This window comes from Sciurus vulgaris (genome assembly GCF_902686455.1).
Source record: "Sciurus vulgaris genome assembly, chromosome: 5".
NCBI classification, from domain to species: Eukaryota; Metazoa; Chordata; class Mammalia; order Rodentia; family Sciuridae; genus Sciurus; species Sciurus vulgaris.
In genome coordinates this window covers 127,172,939-127,195,193 of record NC_136465.1, presented here as the reverse complement: position 1 = coordinate 127,195,193, position 22,255 = coordinate 127,172,939, and the positions used below count along the sequence as shown (strand labels likewise).

At 35.4% G+C, this 22,255-nt stretch overlaps 1 protein-coding gene across 2 annotated transcripts in view; it reads left to right on the top strand.

Annotated features, from left to right (window-relative positions):
- The window catches only part of WIF1 (WNT inhibitory factor 1), a 62,046-nt gene that overhangs the window by 25,793 nt on the left and 13,998 nt on the right, over positions 1-22,255 (top strand). The window contains exons 3-6 of one of the 2 annotated variants that reach the window (XM_079139693.1): positions 8,836-8,944; positions 18,858-18,998; positions 19,884-19,979; positions 20,906-21,001. In XM_079139693.1, the coding sequence (XP_078995819.1) occupies positions 8,836-8,944; positions 18,858-18,998; positions 19,884-19,979; positions 20,906-21,001 (442 nt within the window). The remainder of the gene's footprint in view (positions 1-8,835; positions 8,945-18,857; positions 18,999-19,883; positions 19,980-20,905; positions 21,002-22,255) is intronic. The other variant, XM_079139694.1, reaches the window with a different exon arrangement.

The window sequence follows — 22,255 nt, the reverse complement described above, 5'->3', positions numbered from 1 at the left end:
CTGTTTGAACTGTCCCTGGTCCCCAAAGTACCAGGTGTATACTTGTAATGACTTTTTCCCCTTAGTTCCTTACCTTGCCCTGCCATAATTGCTCAAGCTGTTCTTCCTTACAGTGTCTAGATTTTAGGTTGGCATTGACTCATGACTTTGCAACTGCTTGAGTTGGAGCAGTAGTACTGTAAGGTGCATGTCCTAGCAGGGTAAGGAATAAAGGGGAGAAGAAGCCTCCTGCTTACATTGCCCTTTCCATTCAAAATGTTGGCAATCCACCATACGTAGTTCTTTTTAAAGTACAACTAAAAATGCTTTAAAGATTATATTTATGCCTATATTCTTTTCTCAATCCTAAGACAAACTGGAAAAAAAAAATCTCTGTCTTACAATACTTTGTTTTTCTACTTCACTCTTACCCCTCCCTCAAAAATATAAAAGACCTTGACTTTTGGTTTTATTTAATAGAAAAGAGAATATAGCCCTCTGTTGCTTCCCTGCCTGTAAGAATTTTGAAAAAGAGTGACTAGCCAACTATTTGTCAGCCAGGTCTGTTTCTGGTTTGCATGAGCAATGGTGATTCCAAACCCTAGGAGGAAAAAGTGGAAAATGTTTCAGAAATTTCAGATTTTTGTGAAGCCAAACTGTATGATCTTCTGCCAATTTTAGTTTACAAAACTCTCATGGTCCCGGATGTGTGTACTTGAACTTTAAGTTTTAATGTCACTGTTATATGCCAATAACTTCACTCCCTTAATCTAGACCATTGGCTGTGGTCTGGTTTAGTGTGTATAAAAATGATTACTAGAACAGAAGAACTTGGCTCACTGATATTCTCTCCATAAGCAATGCTCTTTTCTATGCCAATTTAAGCCAAGACCTGTGAGATAATAAAATAACTACTCTGAATAAGAAGGTGATTTTTCTTTTCTCTTAAAATTCTCCTTAAAGCTAGTCACAAAAGAAGACAAGGGGAAAAAGCTATTGTTGATATCACACAGTAATATTGCAACTATATACTGTAATTTATAGAATACAAAATGACGAGATACTTAAGTGGGGAATATGAGCTAGAAGAACATTGGACAAGTTATGTTTCTAAACTGGACTTTGTTTACATTATCTGCTTACATTCTTTCTAGAAGCCTCATTTCTAAGGTTTTTGTCCCATAACAAGCATAGAACAGTTACAGATGACACACAAATTGACTTGTATTAAATATCAATGTTCATTTGATATTTTTTTCCCCAAAATTGTTCTGTATTTTCTTTGTGCACAGTAGAAACTGGCCACACAGCAAAGCAAGAGAGAATCTTTTGACCCATAAAAATAAATATACAATTGCCAATCATAAGCTTCTCCCTGTCAGTAGAATCAGAAGCTAATGCCATTTCATCACAACAATGTGTTCTCGAATGCACTGGGTTTATGCTTCTGGATGCTTCTCAGTGGGCCATTCGTTCATTCATTCAGCACACATTTTTCAGATCCCTTGCTTGTGCACAGTGTTGAGTGAGACTTCATTAATGTGTTGGAAAAAAAAATAATCCCATTCTTTTCCATAAGGAATCCAAAATTTAGATGAGAATATATAATATACACATACACAAACTTGAATAATTATATTTGGTGGTATATGTTTAAGGACCAAGCTGCTGTATGTTCAGTGAAGTTCTGCAGAGGTGAAATCACTGGAGGTAGGTATGCTATGGCATCAAGCAGGCCAGCTAAGCTCTGTAGGATGATCCCTGTTGGGGAGTAGTAAGGGATAAAGAAAACTTGAAGCCAGACTATGGACATACTTACCAAGCTAAATGCCTTATTCTAGAGATAAGAGGAAATAGGAAAAAACTATGACATGGCAAAGTGATGTTTTAATTAGATTTATTGTTTTATATTATGACAGATATTTTAATAAGAAAGGCAAGAAGTTACTTTAAAACATTTTATAAAAATGCCATATGAAGAAGTAAAGGGTAGGTTAGGGTTGAAACAGTGGGGGTGAAAGGACAGGACATAATCAAAAGATAACATGAAAAGGAAAAGGATCAGATTTTGGTGCCTGATTATGAAGACATGAGACAGAGGCAAGAAACCAAATGACTCTTGAAGTTCAGTAACTTTGTTCTTAGAAAAATAACATTACTGTTGATAGATATAAAGAAATCAGCTGGTCTTAGAAGACAATGAACTGGGCTCTGTGAGTGTGAGATGCACACAGGCAGAAGGCAAGAGTCTGTACTTTAGAAGAAGGGTGTGAATAGTTCATGTTAAACATTGTGTTAATAAGCTTTGAATTACTACAATGAAATAACAAAGACAACTAACTTATAAGAAAAATGTTCTTATTTAGCTCAATAAAGTTTAAGATTGAGTGGCCCCATGGGACTGGACTTCAGGAAAGGGCACATACCTTGTAGGAGCAGGTACATCTGCTTGATTGTTCAAATTTTGAGTCAAAAGCAGACACAGAAAGACAGATCAGGGTCCCACAATCTTCTTCGAAGTCATTTCCCAGTAACCTAAGGGACTTTCACAAGGATCTACCTCATACTGTTTCTGTCATCTCACAGCAGTACCACCCTGGGGACCAAGACTAATTACATCGTCCTTTGAGGGTTTACAACCATAACAAACATCCTTGCTCTAAAGGATAATCTGTAAGTGTTTGAGTGTTATGACAATATGAAGAGAGATGGACAAAGGCCTGAGAAGTCTAATGAAGGTCAGTAGAGGTAAAATCACTGGAATATAGATATGGCAGTAGCTTAGTAATGGCTAGAGCTTAGTAATTTTCTCTGATTGTGGGCTGAGAGGAGGAATTTCCTTTCTTGGAAAACCAAGAAAGGGGATAAGAATCAGCAGAGTATCACACAATCCAAAGTTGATGAGTTTTGAATTTGAAGGATGAAGTTTTGCAGAGAGGTAAGAAGAATGCTGAAGAAGAATGTGAGATCTGGCAATTTTTGGTCCAGATATCCAGGCATCAGATTATCTTAAGCATTAGACATGTTTATTCATTTATTCTGGGGCTTTAATATTGCCTTATTTTCCTTTGTTGTTTATTTTAGAAAATTTCTTCTTGCCCTCCACATACAGTGTAGAAGCTATTTTATATTCTTTTAGTACTTCTTATACTCAGTACCCTAATAATCTGAGTTCACTTGTATGGTATAATAATAGTAGACAGTTGTGAGATTAGATGAAGTGACTAGAGAATAGTAAACACTTAACAAAAATTATTTAAATTTCCAAATCATCTGGTTTCTATATATTTTTTCTATCTATAAATGCCTGAAATTTCCTTTGACCAAAGATGGCACCTTTGATGTTTGACTATCCTCCCATGAACACTTAGGTCAACAACCTGATACGTGAAGTTAAAGGAGATTTGAGAGTCATGGTTTTATGAAAGACTGAGTCTTAACTCAGAGAGGTTCTTCAGTTATTCTGCTGATTGGATCAGCTCTACAGCATGAACTCAGAACTTCAAAGGTGGAAAAGAAACACTGGAATCTCTTCATTCCTCCTGGTGGTTAATGTGATGCTCTGCTTCCTTTCTCCATGTCTACTGCACAATAGAGCGCTAGAGCTAAGGCCTCAGGATTGTCTTGTTTTGCTGTTTAAATGATGTCTTCATCTATTCTGGAAGAAACGACCTTAATTTCAGCCCAGTCAATTGGAAGGAAGATAAGTGGCCTCCAGCACTCTCCACTTGATAACATTTGGGTGTCTTTTATACTTCTCCATGAAAAGAAAATTTACTGCATGGCAAACCAGGCCAGCAAAATTTTTCAGCAACTTAATTTAGGAGTGAATTATTCTCCTGAATAGGCCTATTCTTTGTTTGAATACAAAGCAATCTTTTCATGCATTTCCCAAATAATCACCCTGCTTGCCTCTACCTGAGTTTCCACAAATGTCATTTAATATAACAAAATGTACTTTTTCCTAATGGATGTTTTAGCCTCTCCAATATAACTTCTCTACTACATTTTATGCTCTGAGTTCCTTTTATCTGAGTAATAAATCTGCAATTTGTACAACTTGTTCCCAAACTTTAAAGCTAGTTTTCTGTTCTCCTTGGCTTAGAATTTAGGTTTTATTTGCCTCCAAATAAGTTTTTCCAATGGAGACATGGGGTCTAGGAACATTTATTTCATTATAAAGGAAGTAAAAAATGGAAAGTTCTGTCTAGAAGTTAGAATACGGTATAAATTGATCATTCATTTCATTGGCCAATTTTATGACTTTTTGCTTAAACCCATAAGTTAAATTAAGGATGTATTTATTCTCTGTGTTGTGGCAATGATAGTATACTTATAGAAATACTTACATGGTGTTGATGGTTTTGGTAGATCTTTGTACATTGGCAAATGAACATCAGAGGCAAAAGATTGGTCAGTTTCTAAGTGGCTTTCAAGTTAGAATTTTTAAGAAGCAGTAAAAACAGCACATGGACAAAACTTTGAGAAAATATATAACAAGTGTAAAGGGGATTATGTATTTCAAAGATTCAAGTCCCGTTACCATCTTTAATAAGAAGGGCTGGGGAGATAGCTCAGTCAGCCGGCCCTGGGTTCAATCCCCAGCACTGCCAAAAAAAAAAAAAAAAAAAAGAAGGATAAATATTGTTAGCTACTCTATTGATGGATGGAGGATTAAGATCTAGAATATATAAAGCAAAAAAGAAAATATAATACAAATGGTCGACACATATATGAAAAAATGTTCAACATCATTTGCAAGTAGGAAATGGAAATCAAAACCACACTGAGATTTTATCTCATGCCCTTAGGAATGTCAGTCACCAAGAATACAAACAATAATACATGCTGGAGAAGTTGTGGAAAAAAGGAACACTTTTATACTTTTTGTGGGATTGTAAATTAGTACAACTATTATGGAAATCAATATGGAGGGTCCTCAAAAGATTATGCATGGAACCACCATAATGACCCAATTATACCACTCCTCAGTATTTATCCTAAAGAATTAAAGTCAGCATGCTATAGCAATACATGCACACCCATGTTTACAGCAGCACAATTCACAACAGCCAGACTATGGAACCAGCCTAGGTATCCATCAATGGATAAATGGATAAAGAAAATGTAAAATATATACACAATGAAGTTTTTTCATCCATAAATAAAAACAAAATTATGTCATTTTTTAAGAAATTAGATGGAACTTGATACCATTATGTTAAGTGAAATAAGTCATACTGAGAAGGTCAAGGGTTGTATGTTTTCTCTCATATATAGAAGCTAGAGAGGAAAAAGGAAAAGAAAGGTGGGGGATGGGATCTCATGAAAGTCAAAGGGACCCTCGGGTAGGAAGAGGGAAGGGGGGGGGAGTATTGGCCAAATTATATTGTTTTATTGTGTGCATGTATGAACATGTAACAACAAATTCCATCTTTACATACAACTATAAAGCACCAATGAAAACTGTGGAAAGAGATTTTTTAAATTGTTTGTATAACAACTATTTACTTTTTATTGACTGCCCAGTGACCTTATGTTTTAATAAATCAATTAATTCACTCAAGGTTATTCCAGTAACTACTCTTTGCTGATAAGATACAAGGAAGAATACCTAAATGAGAAAAGGTCATCATTGTCCTGATTTCCTCAGTTTTTAACTCTGTCCTCTGATAATGCAAAGGTTCAGGAGTTTCAGTTTTTTAACAATTATTTTGTTATTGCTAACTGAAGTTCAGCTAATAAATGTCCATTTTTCCTGCTATAAAAAAGATCTGAAGAAGAAACAGTTTGACCAGTTTTTGCCTGGAACAGTCTTTGGTAGTCTTAGAACTGCATTAGAAAAATCATGATGTGTACTGCTTCTCAATGAAACCAAAGAGACATACTAAAACCTGTGGAAACTTGTTATTGATAAGATTAGAGTATTGACCATCCAGAAAAATCCATTAAACCTGGCTGCATAATGTTTTAGTGTCATGTCACTGCTACTGATAAACTTTCAGACACTGAATATGATGGATTCAATGCTTCCTAGTCTATGTGACCATATGAAGGCCTGAGGTTTCCTTAAAGTTATGTTTCTGGGCTCTGAGTGAAATTCTTTCAGTTCTAAATTCTTTGAACACCAAAACTTTTTTAATTGGTTCTTTTTAGTTATACATTACATTAGGATTCATTTTGACAAAATTACGAAAGCATAGAATATAATTTGTTCTAATTCAGTCTCTATTACTTATCCCTTCTCTCTTTTCCTCCCTCCCCTTGTTCCCTTTCCTCAACTCTTCTGATCTCTTTGCTATTTACTTTTTTTTTTCTTAGTGTCTTGTGGATCAATATATGAAACTTTTGAAAGAGACATTTAGAAGCTACTTTAATCTGATCATTATCTTGAAGCACACTGCGAGAGATTTAAATAAAATTGTCACATGAGCATAGCTGCCCTAAATAGAAGGGTTGAGAATTAAACAGTCAGTGATTATCATCAACTATGCAGACTTAATAGCAGGATACATGATTAATGCTTATTTTTAAATAAATGCATTAATTTCACTATAAAAGGTGTAAAACCACATATAGAAAATCTGAAAAAGAGAGAAAAGGAATAAAAACCCAACAACTATTAATTCTATTTAATTGTTTTAATTCTATTTAAATTAATTCTATTTAATTCTTTTTCTTATTAATAATTTTTAACTAAAATCAGATTTCTTATTGAATTATCTTAGTTTTTATAAATGTAATTTAAAAGTGTCATCCATAGAAAGGTAGATTTAATTTATAATGAGACAAAGCTACTCAAAGATATGATTACGAGGTAGCAATGGTAACAATATATGGTATTTGAAGTTTGGGTTTCAGAGTTTTTGTGTTCTACCTACTCAGTTTTTCACAATTATTACATGTATCATTAATAAAATGTTCAGAAGAAGTTGGGCACATAGTGTTTATTACACATGTGTTAGTCGTGTTAATGTTGCTTCTTGTTACTATTATTACTGTACTTGGTAATATAAATAATGCAAATGTAATGAATTATAATGGCATCCCGCATTAAGTTCTTTCATAGTGGCAGCTAAATTGTGTTTTAGAGCAAATTATTAAATGATAAATATTATCTAGTAGAGAGGGAAATAACAGCTGATAGAAGTTTTTAAAACACCTGTATTCATGAAAATGAGTCCACTTTTAATTCAAGCATTAATTTTCCTGCAGGGCCAGAAATACTACCCATTCTCTTTTTCAAAGGACTTTATTACAAATTGAATTACCTTTTCTTACAACATTAATATCATCAAATTTTCTTCGGATCTCTGCCTTTCCTTAGAGTAGGAATCATATCTGTCTTATGACCCTTTTTCCTCAGGTCCCTCCTAGTGGATGAACTAATAAACTAATTTATGAAACTGTTACTACCGAGGGAATGGTTCACAGTGTCTTCTGGAACCATTGCCACAACTCAGAGACGGGGATGCAGTGGGGGACTTGGTCAATGACGTTGTTCCTTTGGGTTTAGTGCAGTTGTAGATAATATCCCCATAACAACTGAGATTTCCCTCTTAGCATTATTATTATTATTATTATTATAGCCTCCTATGAAGTCCTTAATGCCTATTGCCTTAGATACCATGATTTAAAGCAGAAAGTCAGTTGGATGTCCACCATGCATCTTTTAATATCTTCCATGTTGGAAAATAAAATCTATACGGTATGTAGGAAAGATCCTGTTCCTTTTAAACCTTCTTTTAGCCTGTGTTTATGTAATTAATTACTTTAATTAACCCATCCAAATTCTGGATATCTGTATAGATGACTGCAGAACCACTCAACTTGCCTGTCATGATGATATTTGTCTTCTTGATTGATTGTTCTGTTCCTAAGCAAGAACATGTTGTCTCCAGTACAAACCCTTTTAATAAAAGGATTTAGAATCATTTAAGCATCAAAGCTCTGTAGTGAGATTATGTATCACTACCTTCATCATTCATAGTCTTGTGAGTCTCAACTAGCGACTTAATGGCAAAATGAAAATATTTACATCATAAAGTTTTATGGCTTGTCATATTGTATTGGTGGTTTTTTTTTTTTTTTTTGCATTTTCAGGCTTTTTGCTCTATAATTAAACTGAGACTTTAAATATAAACTTCTCAGGGGAATGAAAGAGGAAAAGAAATGTTAACAGCAAGATCATTAATTTTGACCTTTAACATCTTCTTTTGCCAATAGGTTGCTGTTTTCCTTATCCCTGTATTACAGATCTACAGATTCTGATCAAAAGACGCATTTCAGGGACTGGGGTTGTTGCTTAGGGCTGGGATTGTGGCTTGATGGTAGAGCGTTTGTCTAGCACATGTGAGGCACTGGGTTTGATCCTCAGCACCACATAAAAATAAATAAATAAAATAAAGGTATTGTGCCCATCTACAACTAAAAATATTTTTAAAGACACATTTCAGATTTTAAAAGAATTAAAAACTGACCCAAAAAGCTGAAATGGATTTTCTAAGGGTGAACCAATAGTTGTTTTGACATCACTTATTTCCTTAAGAGCATTTTCCCCTCAATTCTTTCAATAGACAGCAACAAAATAAGACTGTTAAAAGACCATCTTTTGTGGATGTTCTAGATGAACATTCTCAATGTTTTAAATAAATCATCTTTCCAAACACAGGGTCAAATTTGGTAGCTACAAAACACAGAGAGTGAGTTATGTCTGTACAGCATCTTAGATGTCAGCGGCTCCAGAGCTCACATGGGGACAATGATCACCCTTCCATGAGATGAATAATGTGTTGGAAGTGCCTTCTCACTCTCTCTGGTTTCCACGCTTCTCACCGTCATTACCTTTTGTTGTAGGCAGAATACTTCTATGAATTCCTGTCCTTACGTTCCCTGGATAAAGGCATCATGGCAGATCCAACTGTCAATGTCCCTCTGCTGGGAACAGTGCCTCACAAGGCATCAGGTGGGTGATCTTTGCCTTGGAGAAAACTTTACACTTAAAATGTAATGGTGATGAGAGTAATATTCAGAACCCGAATGTCATCCATCAGAGGGAAGGTCCTGAAGAGAGCTTGAGTTCAGATCAACCCGACTGTGATTGTTCAGGCTGAGGATTAGGATGAGAGTGAAGAAATGATGGTTTTATAGTTTCCTAAAACCTCAAAATAGTCTCAGCCCATACCGAGCTCATAAACAACTCCAGATTGACAACAAAAAGGAAGGAAGAACTAAGAAAATAAACACACCTGGTGAGAGTCATTCAGCCAGTAAGTATGGTTTCATGTACTACACATAATGTGGCAAAAATTCAAAGTAAATGACTGGAGGCACCTTCCAGAAAGTTTGCATGGTACTAAATAGGAATTTGAATGAAAGAAGAGACAAGGAAAAGTGGAAAAAAGGGATTCAGATTCCATCATCCTTCTTTACTAAGAAAATAATAGTTTATAATATTTGTTTTCAGTTTTTCATCTTATGTGATACCCACTCATGCATTCTCTAATCTGAGTACTTTAAGACCAGAATTATAGCTTCATTTTATAAATTAGGAAATGAATACCTATGAGGTTTAACTGACTTTCCCAAATTCAAATATTAGTAATAAATAGTGGAGTTGAGAATAAAACCCAGGATTTCAGATTTTTAGAAAGAGATGGAGATCATGCATGTGAACACATTTTGTATTTCCTTCTAGTCTTATTTAATTAATGTATATTTTTGTATAATTATAGAAATATATGGTTTTACATCATGATTTTTTCCTTTTAACATTTTATCATAAGCATTTTCCCATGTCATTTATACATTTTTATATATACATATTTTTATTTTTTGATTCATTATACACAAGTGGGGTACAACTTTTCATTCCTCTGGTTGTACACGAGTAGAGTCACATTTGTGTAATCGTGTATGTACATAAGGTAATGATGTTTGTCTCATTTCATTATCTTTCCTCCACTCCTCTTCACCCCTCATTTCCCTCTACACAATCCATTCTTCCTCCATTCTTCCCTTACCTCCTCCCTTCTCTCCATTATGTATCATCATCCACTTGTCAGAGAAATCATTTAACTTTTGGATTTTGGGGATTGGCTTATCTCAGCATGAGATAATTCCTCATGAGATTATGGCATTTACCTGCAAATGCCATAATTTTATTCTTGGGATTGGCTTATCTCAGCATGAGATAATTCCTCATGAGATTATGGCATTTACCTGCAAATGCCATAATTTTATTCTTCTTTATGACGGAATAATATTCCATTGTGTATATATACCACAGTTTCTTTATCCATTTATCTATTGAAGGACATATAGGTTGATTCCACAATGTAGCTATTGTGAATTGAGGTGCTATAAACATTGATGTGGGCTGTGTCACTGTAGTGTGCTGATTTTAAGTCCTTTGGGTATAGACCAAGGAGTGGGATAGCTGGGTCAAATGGTGACTCCATTCATTTATAAATTTTTTCAAAAGTTCTTTTTTGATGTTCTTATAAGTCATTAAAGTGTCCATTACAATATTCTATTTTGCAGATATACCATAATTTGACAGTTCCCTTATTATTTACTAATGAGATTGTTTTTAGAGTTTGCATGCTAGAAATATCACAATAAACATACTTTTAAAAGTAATAGATGGTAACTTCCAAAAGGGCAGGAGCCCTATTTGCATTATTTACCATGGTACTTAGCGTGAGACCCAGCAGAGAGCAGGCACACAGAAAGTAATTGTTAGATTAATGTGTACACCAAAATCTTGGTGCTTATCTCATTATTTTGTTCAAATAGATTCTTAGAAGTAGAATTATTGTGTCAAAGGACATGAACCATGAACTTTTTAAAAGGCTCTTAAATTGCCACAATGCAATTATTACTTTCCATAAAGTTGTACCTATTGGTACCGTGGCTAACAGTGTGACAGAGTGCCTGGCTTACTGTGATCTCATCAATATAGGTCATTAATCATGTTAACCATTTTGCTGATTTAGAAAGTGAAAAGAAGTTTTTTCACAGCATACTTTTAATTTGACTATTTAAAAAATTTCTGAGATAGGACATACTTACTTGAATCTAGTAGACAATACAAGATACCTATGTATCAGGCTTATTTTTATATTAGAATAATGATGCTCTTACTTGGTTGGCAAAGCTTGTCATATATAGATTGTCTTTAACAAACTTTTTCAAATTGTCATTTATATTTTTTAATTTTATTTTTTGGAGGGAGGGATCAAATTCCGTGTTGCCAAAAGTATATTTTCTTTTGCAAGTTTTTAATTCCTAGTCCAGGAAGCAATAAAGTGATACCTGACACATGCTTCTGTTATTTTATAAAAATTTAGTTTGTCAATAGCATGAAGCAGGGCTCTCACCCAGATTTATTTTTGGATCATCAGCTTTTCTGATTCATGATATGTGCCTTTGTTCACTTTAAGGTCTTCTACACATAGAACTTAGTTATAGCTTACTGTTTATTTTAGTATTGTAATAGTTGCAACTTGGTAATAAACCTTTTTTTAGAAGAAAATTTTAATCTTATTCTTCTATAAGAACATTAGAATAGTTTTGTCAGACATCAAATGAAAGTCGCTTTAGGAGCTAAGTCTATAAAGACCCAGAAATCAGGCACCTTTCCAAAGGATGTTTTCAGGTTGCTGTGATCTGTCCTTCCCAGTGGATCTGCATTGCTGCATTCCAGTGTTGTAAGAGCTGAGAACTAAATAGTTTCTCTAGTTTTCTGGCATAAGTGCCATCATGAATGTAGTCAGGAAAAGTATGAATTTAGTTCTCTCTGATCATCTCAATGCTGGAGTGACTGGCAGCCTTCCCAGGGGATTTACCATCTAGATGGATTTGGAATTCTGCATGAAGGAATGAGTGCTTGTGTTCTGAAGATTTATTCGCCTGACATTTGTAACCCCAAGGACATAGACATCCTATTCCAGAGGTGTGGATATCACAATTCTACTCAGAGGGCATTGATGGGGCTTTATTACATCATGGAGACAAGAAAGACACTCCAGTCCCCAAGTTCTTGGAATATGATCATTACTTAGCCTCCTACATTGTCACATGGTATTCCTTTTTAGTCAAAGATAATTTTATATAAAATTTTTCTTAATCATAATTTTTGACCTTTTTTTCAAGGAGCTAGGAGTAAAATAAATGTATGGCATGTCTCTCAATTTCCAATTTGTATTTTTGAAATTTTTCTTTGTCTTTTTCTGATTATTAAAGGAACTGAAGATCAATGCAACCTATTAAAATGAATTAATTAAATTACAGTTATATCTGATAAGCTACCAATAAATCTTGCATCTTTGGATTTCTAATTAAGTGCTTTTAACCTAGTTAAAAAAAGTCCAAAATTCTACTTCTCCACATTGAACATGATGTGAGAATGTTTTAATAGCTCATGTTTATATTAAACATCAATTCCAGCTCAGGAGGCTGAGGCAGGAGGATCATGAGCTCAAAGCCAACCTCAGTAACTCAGCAAGGTCCTAAGCAACTCAGTGAGACCCTGTCTCTAAATACAATATAAAAAAGACTGGGGATGTGACTCAGTGGTAAAGCACCCCTGGGTTCAATCCCCAGTAGCAAAAACAAACAAAAAAAAAAACACGGCAATTTCTAATAATTCTGAAAATGTAGACTCATTAAAAATAATAAAATTTAGAAGAAAAAGTGGATGATACTTGGAGCAAGATGAGATTAAGCTTTCTTCTGGGACCAGATGATGTGCTCACCTGGGTGTGTGCACACACATGCACTTTTTTTAGAAGAACATGTAGGATTTGTTTGCAAAAAATGCAGGTGCAAGAAGTTTATGGGAATTTTAGATGATCGCAGGGTAGCTATTCATTAGTCTCATTAGCTCAGTCACCACAGTAGGAGAGGCGAAGGTATGTTGAATTATTAAAAAGTAACCAAATCAGTGTGTCTTTGCTCTTAAGCATCCAGGTAGCATTCATTATTCCACTGGGCTATTTTATACCCCCAAGCTGCTAAGCAGTTCTTTTATCCCACAGACTCTTATATGCCTGAACATTGCATTGAAAAAAAAAAAAAAAAAAAAGGAAAGAAAGAAAGAAAGAAAACTCTTGATCTTTAACAATTATGAAGTGCCTGCCTTCTGGCATCTGAAAAGAACAAAAACAGGAAATACAAACTGCAGGGTAGTTCAGTAAAATTACTGAGTTGTATAACAAAAAACAGTTTCCATAAAGCCAGGGCTTTGCCTCTTTGAACACTGTCTCTGTCACAACATGAAACCCACAGAGCAAGTGGTGTTTCTCAACTACAACTTTCAGGAATCCAGTGCGTTAATGTTGGAGGGACTGTCTCCTTGGTGGCCCCTGTTCTTAGCAGAATGTGTAGCCCAGAGTAGATGATCAGTATTTGCTGAGACAATGAATGGCTGTCAGGGCAACTTGAAGAACTGATGGACATTTATGTTGGATAAATTCTAACCATGGAGTAGTTTATAATCCTGCAGTGTTGAGACCCAGCTCTCGCCTGCCTCTCACCTCTTCCCTTACTAGGCATGCTCAAATGACTGAAGTTTGAGGCAGTATGAGCACGGTGCCCATCTCATGTGGAAGAGGTATTCAATCAGAATACGACTGTACTTACTTCCAAATAACAGTTTATGTGCAACCAATTGTACATCATTGTGTACTCGAATGCCATGTGAGCTAAATTTAATCTGCTTTAGTTTGCCTAAATTCTTTTAATTCATTCAGTTTAGATCATACAACCTAGACTGCCTTGGAATTCCCAACATCTGGCTAATTTCATTTACTTTAGTAAAAGTGGTTCAGTACTCATTTGCCTGTTGCAAAGCACAACATGACTTTCCATTTTTTTTTTCCCCTTGGAAGTAAAGTGCCTATGCTTTTTCTGCCTTTGATGCCTTTCTTCTGGGTGTATGCTTCTTTTCAGATACATGCTGCTAATATTTTGTTCTCTGTACCTTCCAACATCAATGGTAAATTTCTGTCTCTGTGCGTGTGAGTGGTGTGTGTGCCTGAGTACATAAGGAGTGTGTCTCCCATAACCTATATTGGTTCTGTCAGTGACTTGTTTGGGACAAACAATAGGCTAGGGGCTAAGATTATAGAAAATAAATAAAAATTAGATATGGTCCTTGCCTTTGAAAATTTCATCTTTAGTAGAGCCACAGACCATAATGAAATCTTTGTACTACACTGAAGTTTTATATAGAGGTATTCATGAAATATGTAAGTAAAATTATTCAGGCAGGAGGTGTTTGGAAAGACTACAGAGAGCAAATGCTATTTCATTTTGAAAGTTGAGTAGGCAGACCCTGGGCAGAAAAGAAGAGAAAGAATATCTCAGGCAGCTGGGTATGTAGGCAGCGCACTGTGGACATGTACCACATATTTGAGGAACAGAGAAATACAGTCTGGGCAGCATACAGGGTTCACAAAAGGCAATTAATAGAGATGAAGCTAACAAAGTCTAATTTTGTTTTGTTTTCTTTTAAAATGAAATTCTTTCAGAACTTTGAAGACATACTTGTAATTCTTATTACCTAACCTTTCTTATGCATCAAATTTATGTAAGCCAAAAGGAGGGCAAGCAGAGTTTCTACAACAGAAAAGAAAATTTCCATTTTATGTTTTACAACTGAAATATGGGCAAGTGTAATTACTATAATTTACACGTCTTTTTTACTTTTGTTTTTGCCTTAAAAATGAGTTCATTGAAACTCATCGACGAGATACCTCCTAACTTCTAAAGTTTATTTCCTGGTTCTTTTCAAATCTTTCCATATTAGGGTTCAGATCACAACTATGTTTACATACCTCCTGTATCAGAAGAGATAAATATGTATAAATAACACTTTTCCACTTGAGCTGGTAGGATTTTTAATGTGTTTAATTTTTACTACGTTTGGAATTATTCTACATAAATAAGATAAACAAAGATTTAAGGCCTGGAATGTGTTGGATCTTTAAAAGATAAAGGAAGAGCTGGGTGCACTAGCACATGCCTGTAATCCCAAAAGCTCTGGAGACTGAGGCAGGAGGATCGCAAGTTCAAAGCCAGCCTCTGCAGCTTAGCAAGGCCCTGAGCAGCATAGTGAGACCCTGTTTCAAAATTTAAAAAAAAAATAAAATAAAAATTTTAAAAGGTTGGGGATATGGCTCAGTAGTTAAGTGCCCTGGTACCAAAAATAAATAAATAGTGGACTGGGGATATAGCTCAGTTGGTAGAGTGCTTGCCTTGCAAGCACAAGGCCCTGGGTTCAATCCCCAGCACTACAAAAGTAAATAAATAAATAAATAAATAAATAAGGAAGAAGAAAAGTATTTCATATACTTCATGTTAATACTAGTAGTAACTGGATATGATTTTAGATTAGGAAAAAAATTCTGAGGGATATCATTTCTTTTGGTTTACTTAGAAGATGAAAGTACTACATCTTTCGTTATCTGCCAAAATTGCTTACAGTTTTTCTATTTAAAAACATAAAAGGCTGTTTTTCCACATTAGGCACAATCTGGTATAACTATGCTGTATGTGTAAAGTGCTTAACTACTTAGCTACACCCCCAGCCCTTTTTTATTTTTTTTATTTTGAGACAGGGTCTTGCTAACTTGTTTAGGGCCTTGCTCAATTGTTGAGGATAGCTTTGAATTTGCAATCCTCCTGCCTTAGCCTCTCTAGTCATTGGGATTATAGGCCACTGCACCCAGCTGTAAAATGCTTTGATAAGACTTTTTAAATGAAAGACACTTTTACACTTTTCTTTATTCAAATAAAAGAACTTTTCACATAAATTTTCCAAAACTTCTTTTATTATTAATATTATGACTGACTGAGGAAAACTTGGTCACAAAGAATTTAAACTACCCAAAATCGGTGGGTTATAGCAGAAGCAATTTTTACCTGATCTTTGTTTTAAACATTAGGCAGTATTCCCAGTTGACCTTTATGTACCTATTGTAAAATTAAAATATAGGAAATTCAGTAATAAGAAAGTTAGAGGAAGAGAGATTATCAAAGAGATTATAATCAAAGAATGCAGTAGTTAGAGACCCAAAACAAACATTGCCACCACTTTTAATTCTAATTTAAGTTTGTGTCTTTAAACGCATTTCAATTTCCACTTTACTTTTCTAACTTTTCAAGTGATTGAAATATTTTGCTATTATCTTCAAATTAGATAGCTGAAACTTAAACTCCACAAGGAGCTTTTAAATTTTGTTTTGTTCACTGAAGTATTTTCAGAGCATAGAATAATGACTGGCACATAGCAGACATTCAATAAATATTTCTGGAATAGATAGACTCTATAATTTGTATTTAGTCAGAAAAGGGAATGGTTAACCTTGAAAACCCTAATGAAAATGACTTATGATGTATTTTCTTCATTGAACATTCTATTTTATTTTGCATCCTTGTTTTTCTTCCCTGGGATTATGCACAGCCTTATTTTTTTTAAGTCATAAAGTCATTTTTTATAAATTTATTTTATTTGTCTATTTGTTTATGTGGTGTTGAGGATCGAACCCAGTGCCTCACATGGGCTAGGCAAGTTCTCTACCACTGAGCCACAACCCCACCCACACAGCCATATTTTTTAGCATCCCTGCAAAGGCAGGGAATTCTCTGAGCATGTTTTTTATTTTCATTGACATAGAGGCAATGTTAGCAACCACACACTTTCAAGCAAGCACTTCAAACCCTCTAGATGTTCCCTGACAACATCTGAAAACATCTGAATGTAGTTACAATTTAACCAGATTTGTAAATGGTCTGCTTTGAGCATATCTGAAGATGTAGAGGAACTACTAATTTTTATTTATTTCCCATACACCTAATAAGAAATTTTATTGATATTTGACATCAAAGATATGTTTTGAAGTTTGACTATGCTGACAAGGAGAAATGAGATGAGTTTCTGTACAAGCATCTTCTCTTCCACACCAAGATTCTGAAACCCAAAATAAAATTCAGGTGGCTTTTTAAAAGAATCTGGTGGGCTGCAAATTGGAGGCTGAATAAGGACCATGAAAAAGATATACCTGGAATCCAGAAAAATTTGGATGATGGCAGGAAAGTTTGTGGTGAGAAAGATTCTACAAGCTCTGTCCTTAAGTATCCTTTTGTGTTCTTCCATCTTTTTACAGCTCAGAGCAATTATTGATTTGCTGATGCATGCAGAAAATTCAAAAGAGGGTAAAGCTTCCTAACTGGTTAGTGTAAATGAGTTGGAAAACCAAAAAAAAAAAAAAAAAAAAAATTTAAATTATTTATTGACTCCTTTATTTCCTTCTGAAATAGAAATCTCTATTAGTAGCTTATTTTGTTTTTGTTTCTTTTATTTTTGTAAATGGGCATTGTCACATGTAGGATTTCCTTTAACCAAGGTTTTCAATGGATACAATTTTACTTTAGAACTTTGGGCACAATTTTTATTTTTCTCTCTCTTCTTACTTCTGTTAAAATGTCTGTATTTCCTTTTCATCATATACTCAATTATTTGCAAGGCTCAATTCTCAAGACTCAGGAACTGGAAATCTGTGTTGCTTTGGGAATGAGACAGTGAAGGGCACTCACAATGCCAAAGTCTTCAGAGGGTTTTCGATTATCGAGTACACTGCAAAGATTGTATGACCAGCTTGTGTCATACCAATTGGTGCAGACCAATTTCCAGCTCAGTTCTTATAAACCCTGGAGGAAGGTTTATGTTCCCTCTAAAGGGAGAGAATTTGTCTTGGTTTTGTATGATTTGCCCAAGCATGGTCATAACCATACCTGCCACACAGAAGCAAAAAGAAGCAAAATCTCACCTGTGTACCTACTGGCAATATTTCTTCTTATTCCTAGGGAAGACCTAGAGTCTAGTGGATCAGCTGGATCAGTCATTTCCAGTGGATGTTAGGATACCCAGTGGATCCTGGAAATTTGCATAGTCAGTCTCTCAGCCAATACTCATGTCTGATTTGCCCAATTTCACCCAATGACTTGTGCTTATTCCACAACTGCTGGCCTCCTCACATCTGTGCACAGCAGTGTTTTTGTTTTCCACTCCCTGCTTTGTAGCTCGGTTGTCAGCACCTACACATGCCCAGTGATCAACAGACCCATAAGGAAGAAGTGGCTCCTTATTAGGAACCATTCATTAAAAGCCCATCCAGGGGGCTGGGGAGATAGCTCAGTCGGTAGAGTGCTTGCTTTGCAAGCACAAGGCCCTGGGTTTGATCACCAGCACCAAAAAAAAAAAAAAAAAAAATCCCATCCAGGAAATGATTTCATCACACCGAACACTTCTTCATATTAACAAGTTAGCCTAAGAAAATATGAACTTCATTAACTCCATCCAATGATTGGAGTCTCATCTGAGTTGTAGAAAATGTTCAAAGAAGATAATTTGTGACTTTCAATCACACAGCCTAAAAATAAACTAGGGGGTATCATTGACGGAACTTTTTTAATGGATTATGAAATCTAGCTCTTTTTCGATGACAAAGGTGCCCACAAAATTCTTCTCCCTAATTAATAAATTTATGCTTCCTTTTTGCACCCTTAATTTCTGGAGAAAATATTTTGCTTTTTCAAAGATAATACAAGCTCAGACTGTCAACAAAATATTCCCCAGTTCTGCGTTAGTGGAGTACAATTTAATGAGTGTCATCCGTCCTTTCTCCACCCAGCATAGTACACGAGTTATGTGAAGAATACCCAGATGATCAAAATACAGTCCGTACTCCAGTAAGGTTACAAGAAAGTCACGAAAATGTGAACATTTGCTTTGTTCTTTGTGTCTGTTCCCAAGATTTCTGTAAAACTGGAATCATCTGTTTCCCGATACTCTTTTCCTCTTTTTCTTTTAGTCGTCCAAGTTGGTTTCCCATGTCTTGGGAAACAAGATGGGGTGGCAGCATTTGAAGTGAATGTGATTGTAATGAATTCTGAAGGCAACACCATCCTCCAGACACCTCAAAATGCTATCTTCTTTAAAACATGTCAGCAAGGTAAGCATTGACTCAAGAGGCTCAAAAGGATTCCAGGTGTGATTATGACAAAAAATTTGTTCCACTTTTTTTTTGATAATTATAACCACACTAATAGGAGGGAGGATGGGAAACACAGGGTCCAGTGACAGTACTAAGACAGATTTTTCTCTGGTTTTGACGTCACTTAACAATTTTAGCAACTCCGATACCCATTCAAAATGCCCTCCCTTTTACCTGCTTTTATAATACATTTGAGAGTCTCCAGTGGTATTTTTCCCCTTTTTTCTTCCCGTTTCTTCAGTGTAAGTGCCAGTCATTACCAGCACTTTTCACCTGTCAAAGGCAACACTAGCCATACCCAGGCCAAAAACTTGGTGCCAATCACGTCTAAGGAGGACAGGATGTCACTATCACTCCAGTGTCCCTCTGGACCAACGCTCACTCAGCACCTCCCTGTAGTGCCCTGGGTGTCCATTAAGCATGGAAGTCTGACTTCTTTTCCATCTGTTTTCCATACAAAATTTAAGCTCTGGAGCCTGTCAGTGCTCTTAAAATGTACCAAAAAATTCATGCCATTCTCTAAAAGTGACTCTTGAGGGCAATAGCATCATTCTTCTACAGTGTGAATTTAAGGTAGGTTGATAGGTAGGGATGAAGGCAGGATAAAATTTGCTTTACCTTTGTCCAAGAGCCCCTACCGTTGGAAGCAGGATTGCAAGAGGCAAAATCTTAAAGATTTAGAGAAATCCAAGTGGTGTACGGAGAATGAAGTAAAAGTATCTGGGCACTCAATCAATCATGGTGATGGTACACTAAAATAAAAATGATCACTAATATATCACATTGGCTGTGACCCATCATGATTCCAAGGGTACCCAAATACCTTGTTTCTCTTTGGTGCAGCTGAGTGCCCAGGAGGGTGTCGAAACGGAGGCTTTTGTAATGAAAGAAGAGTCTGTGAGTGTCCTGATGGATTCTACGGGCCTCACTGTGAGAAAGGTAAAGAACAGAAACTGGCGTCTCGTTTGCTTCCTGATGAACATGATGTCACAGAGCCCCACATGGGTTTTTAACGCATCTCCTGAAATTATTTTTTTGGTCACATTATAAAAAGTAAAAAGCCACAAAAAAGCTATTGGAAAGTATTTCTTCTGGGAGTGGTTTTCTGTTAAACCCAGTGTGTGGTGACCCAGGGAGAGAACATTTGTAGTGTCTACACCCACCTCAACTACTGGACACCCTGTCCTTCAGCATAATCTTATCAAAGTCTTTAAGTTGATTTTTCTTCACTTAAGTTGGCTTAAAAAAGCTAGTATCACCATTGATTTGAAATTATCTATTCCAATTTAAAGTGGCTTGATTCACAATTCAGTCCCATACCATAGTTATGAAGTTATTACAAGTAAAAAAGGATGAAAATAAATTGTATAGGAAGTATATCCATTTCAGGGAAATTACTTTTAAGATAATTATGTGAAAAAAGAGGTAAGCAAGAAAATGAATATTAATTATAAGATGCTTAAATACCAAGAGCTTATTTGACCAGAGTAAGCAAAATATTTTTATCTTTAAGAAATAAAAATATTTCTTAGTTTTCTTATTTTGCATTTATTTTGAAATTGGAAGATTAAGGATATAGGGGCAGAGAGAAAATATTTACAGTTAGTCAAGATGATTCTGGAAAATAATTATTCAGATATTCAAAGTGAAACAAATTCAAAATTATTTTCTAAGAAATTACAAAGTTGAAAAATAGCCTAATTAAAAACCACAAAACAATTTTTAATGTAGCAAACTTGTATCTCAAAAGGGTGCACATTTTAGAATCAACTACAGAGCTTGAAATTGTTGTGCCATTGACATTTAAAAATGGTTCTACCTCAAATCCCCGTTTGGCCTTAATCAGGATTCTCTCTCCCTATAAGCCCTTTGTACACCACGATGCATGAATGGCGGACTTTGTGTTACTCCTGGTTTCTGCATCTGTCCACCTGGATTCTATGGAGTCAATTGTGATAAAGGTAACATTTTCTTTTTAAGAAACAAGTTTTACATTTATTTATTTTTCAAATGTATATATTTTTAGATATTGATAGACCTTTATTTTATTGATTTATTTATATGTGGTGCTGAAAATCAAACCTAGTGCCTCACACATGCTAGGCAAGTACTCTACCACTGACTACAACCCCAGTCCCCAAGTTTTACATTTTAAATATTTGATTCAAATAAGTATACTAAATATGTCATCACTCTGTAAGTAGGATATAACCCTCAGGGTAAAGATGACTGCTGTAATCATTGAAACCCCCATTTGAGTGTAGCTTAACACAGCAGAATTTTATTTCATTCACAGAATGCTCCAGTGCAGGATTAGGAGGTCTGTGGATAGTGCAGCTCTTCTCCATGCAGTGATTCAGGGGACCAGGCACCTTCCATCTTGTTGTCCTGCCTGGAGTGTTGGAGCTTTCTAGGGACAGTCAACAGAGTAGAGAAGGGGGTTTGGAGTAGGCACTTCTCTAAGAAAAAAAACAGAAACAATCCCCCTCAAAAAACAATGCTAGCCCCAAGAAGTGACCTACAAAACTTCCACACCTGTACCATGGATAGGAATTAACCTCCTGGTCCTACCTGAATGTAGCCAGAAATGTCATCCTGGCTGGACAGCTGTCTTCCACTGACCACTCTTGTTATGGGAGGGGATCATAGATTTCTGTACATTGCTTGACCTAAAGATGCACTGACTTCCAACTCAATACTCTGCTCAAAAATTGCATCCCTGAGAGGTTTCATGCCTCCTTCTTAGCATTGCAGCAATGATCAGATTTTGTTCTCAGAGACAGGAGTCAGACTTGACCTTAAAAAAATTGCTGAACAATTCATATTCTGCATGAGATACCAGTCTATTTTGTCCAGTTCATACCTTGAAAGTGGGAAAACATTAAGAAGTTTCTGCACTGTGTGGATTTAATGGAGTTATCTTTGCATATAGAATGCTAATTATATGAATAGAGCATTGTTTTGGCTAATAAAAATGTTTTGAAATAAAATGATGAATATTATTTGGAAGAAGTGACACTTTAGTGATCATTCAGTTAGTTCCAAGATTATAATGCACAGTTTCTTTTTTTTTTTTTCTTTTTAAAGAAAGGAAAGCTATGTAAAGAGCCCTCAGTATGAGTCAAAATAATAATTTATGGTTGTCTACTATTTTATGATATTCATCATATAATTGTCTGATTTTACTCCCAACAGCCTTTTGAGATATGGAAAAT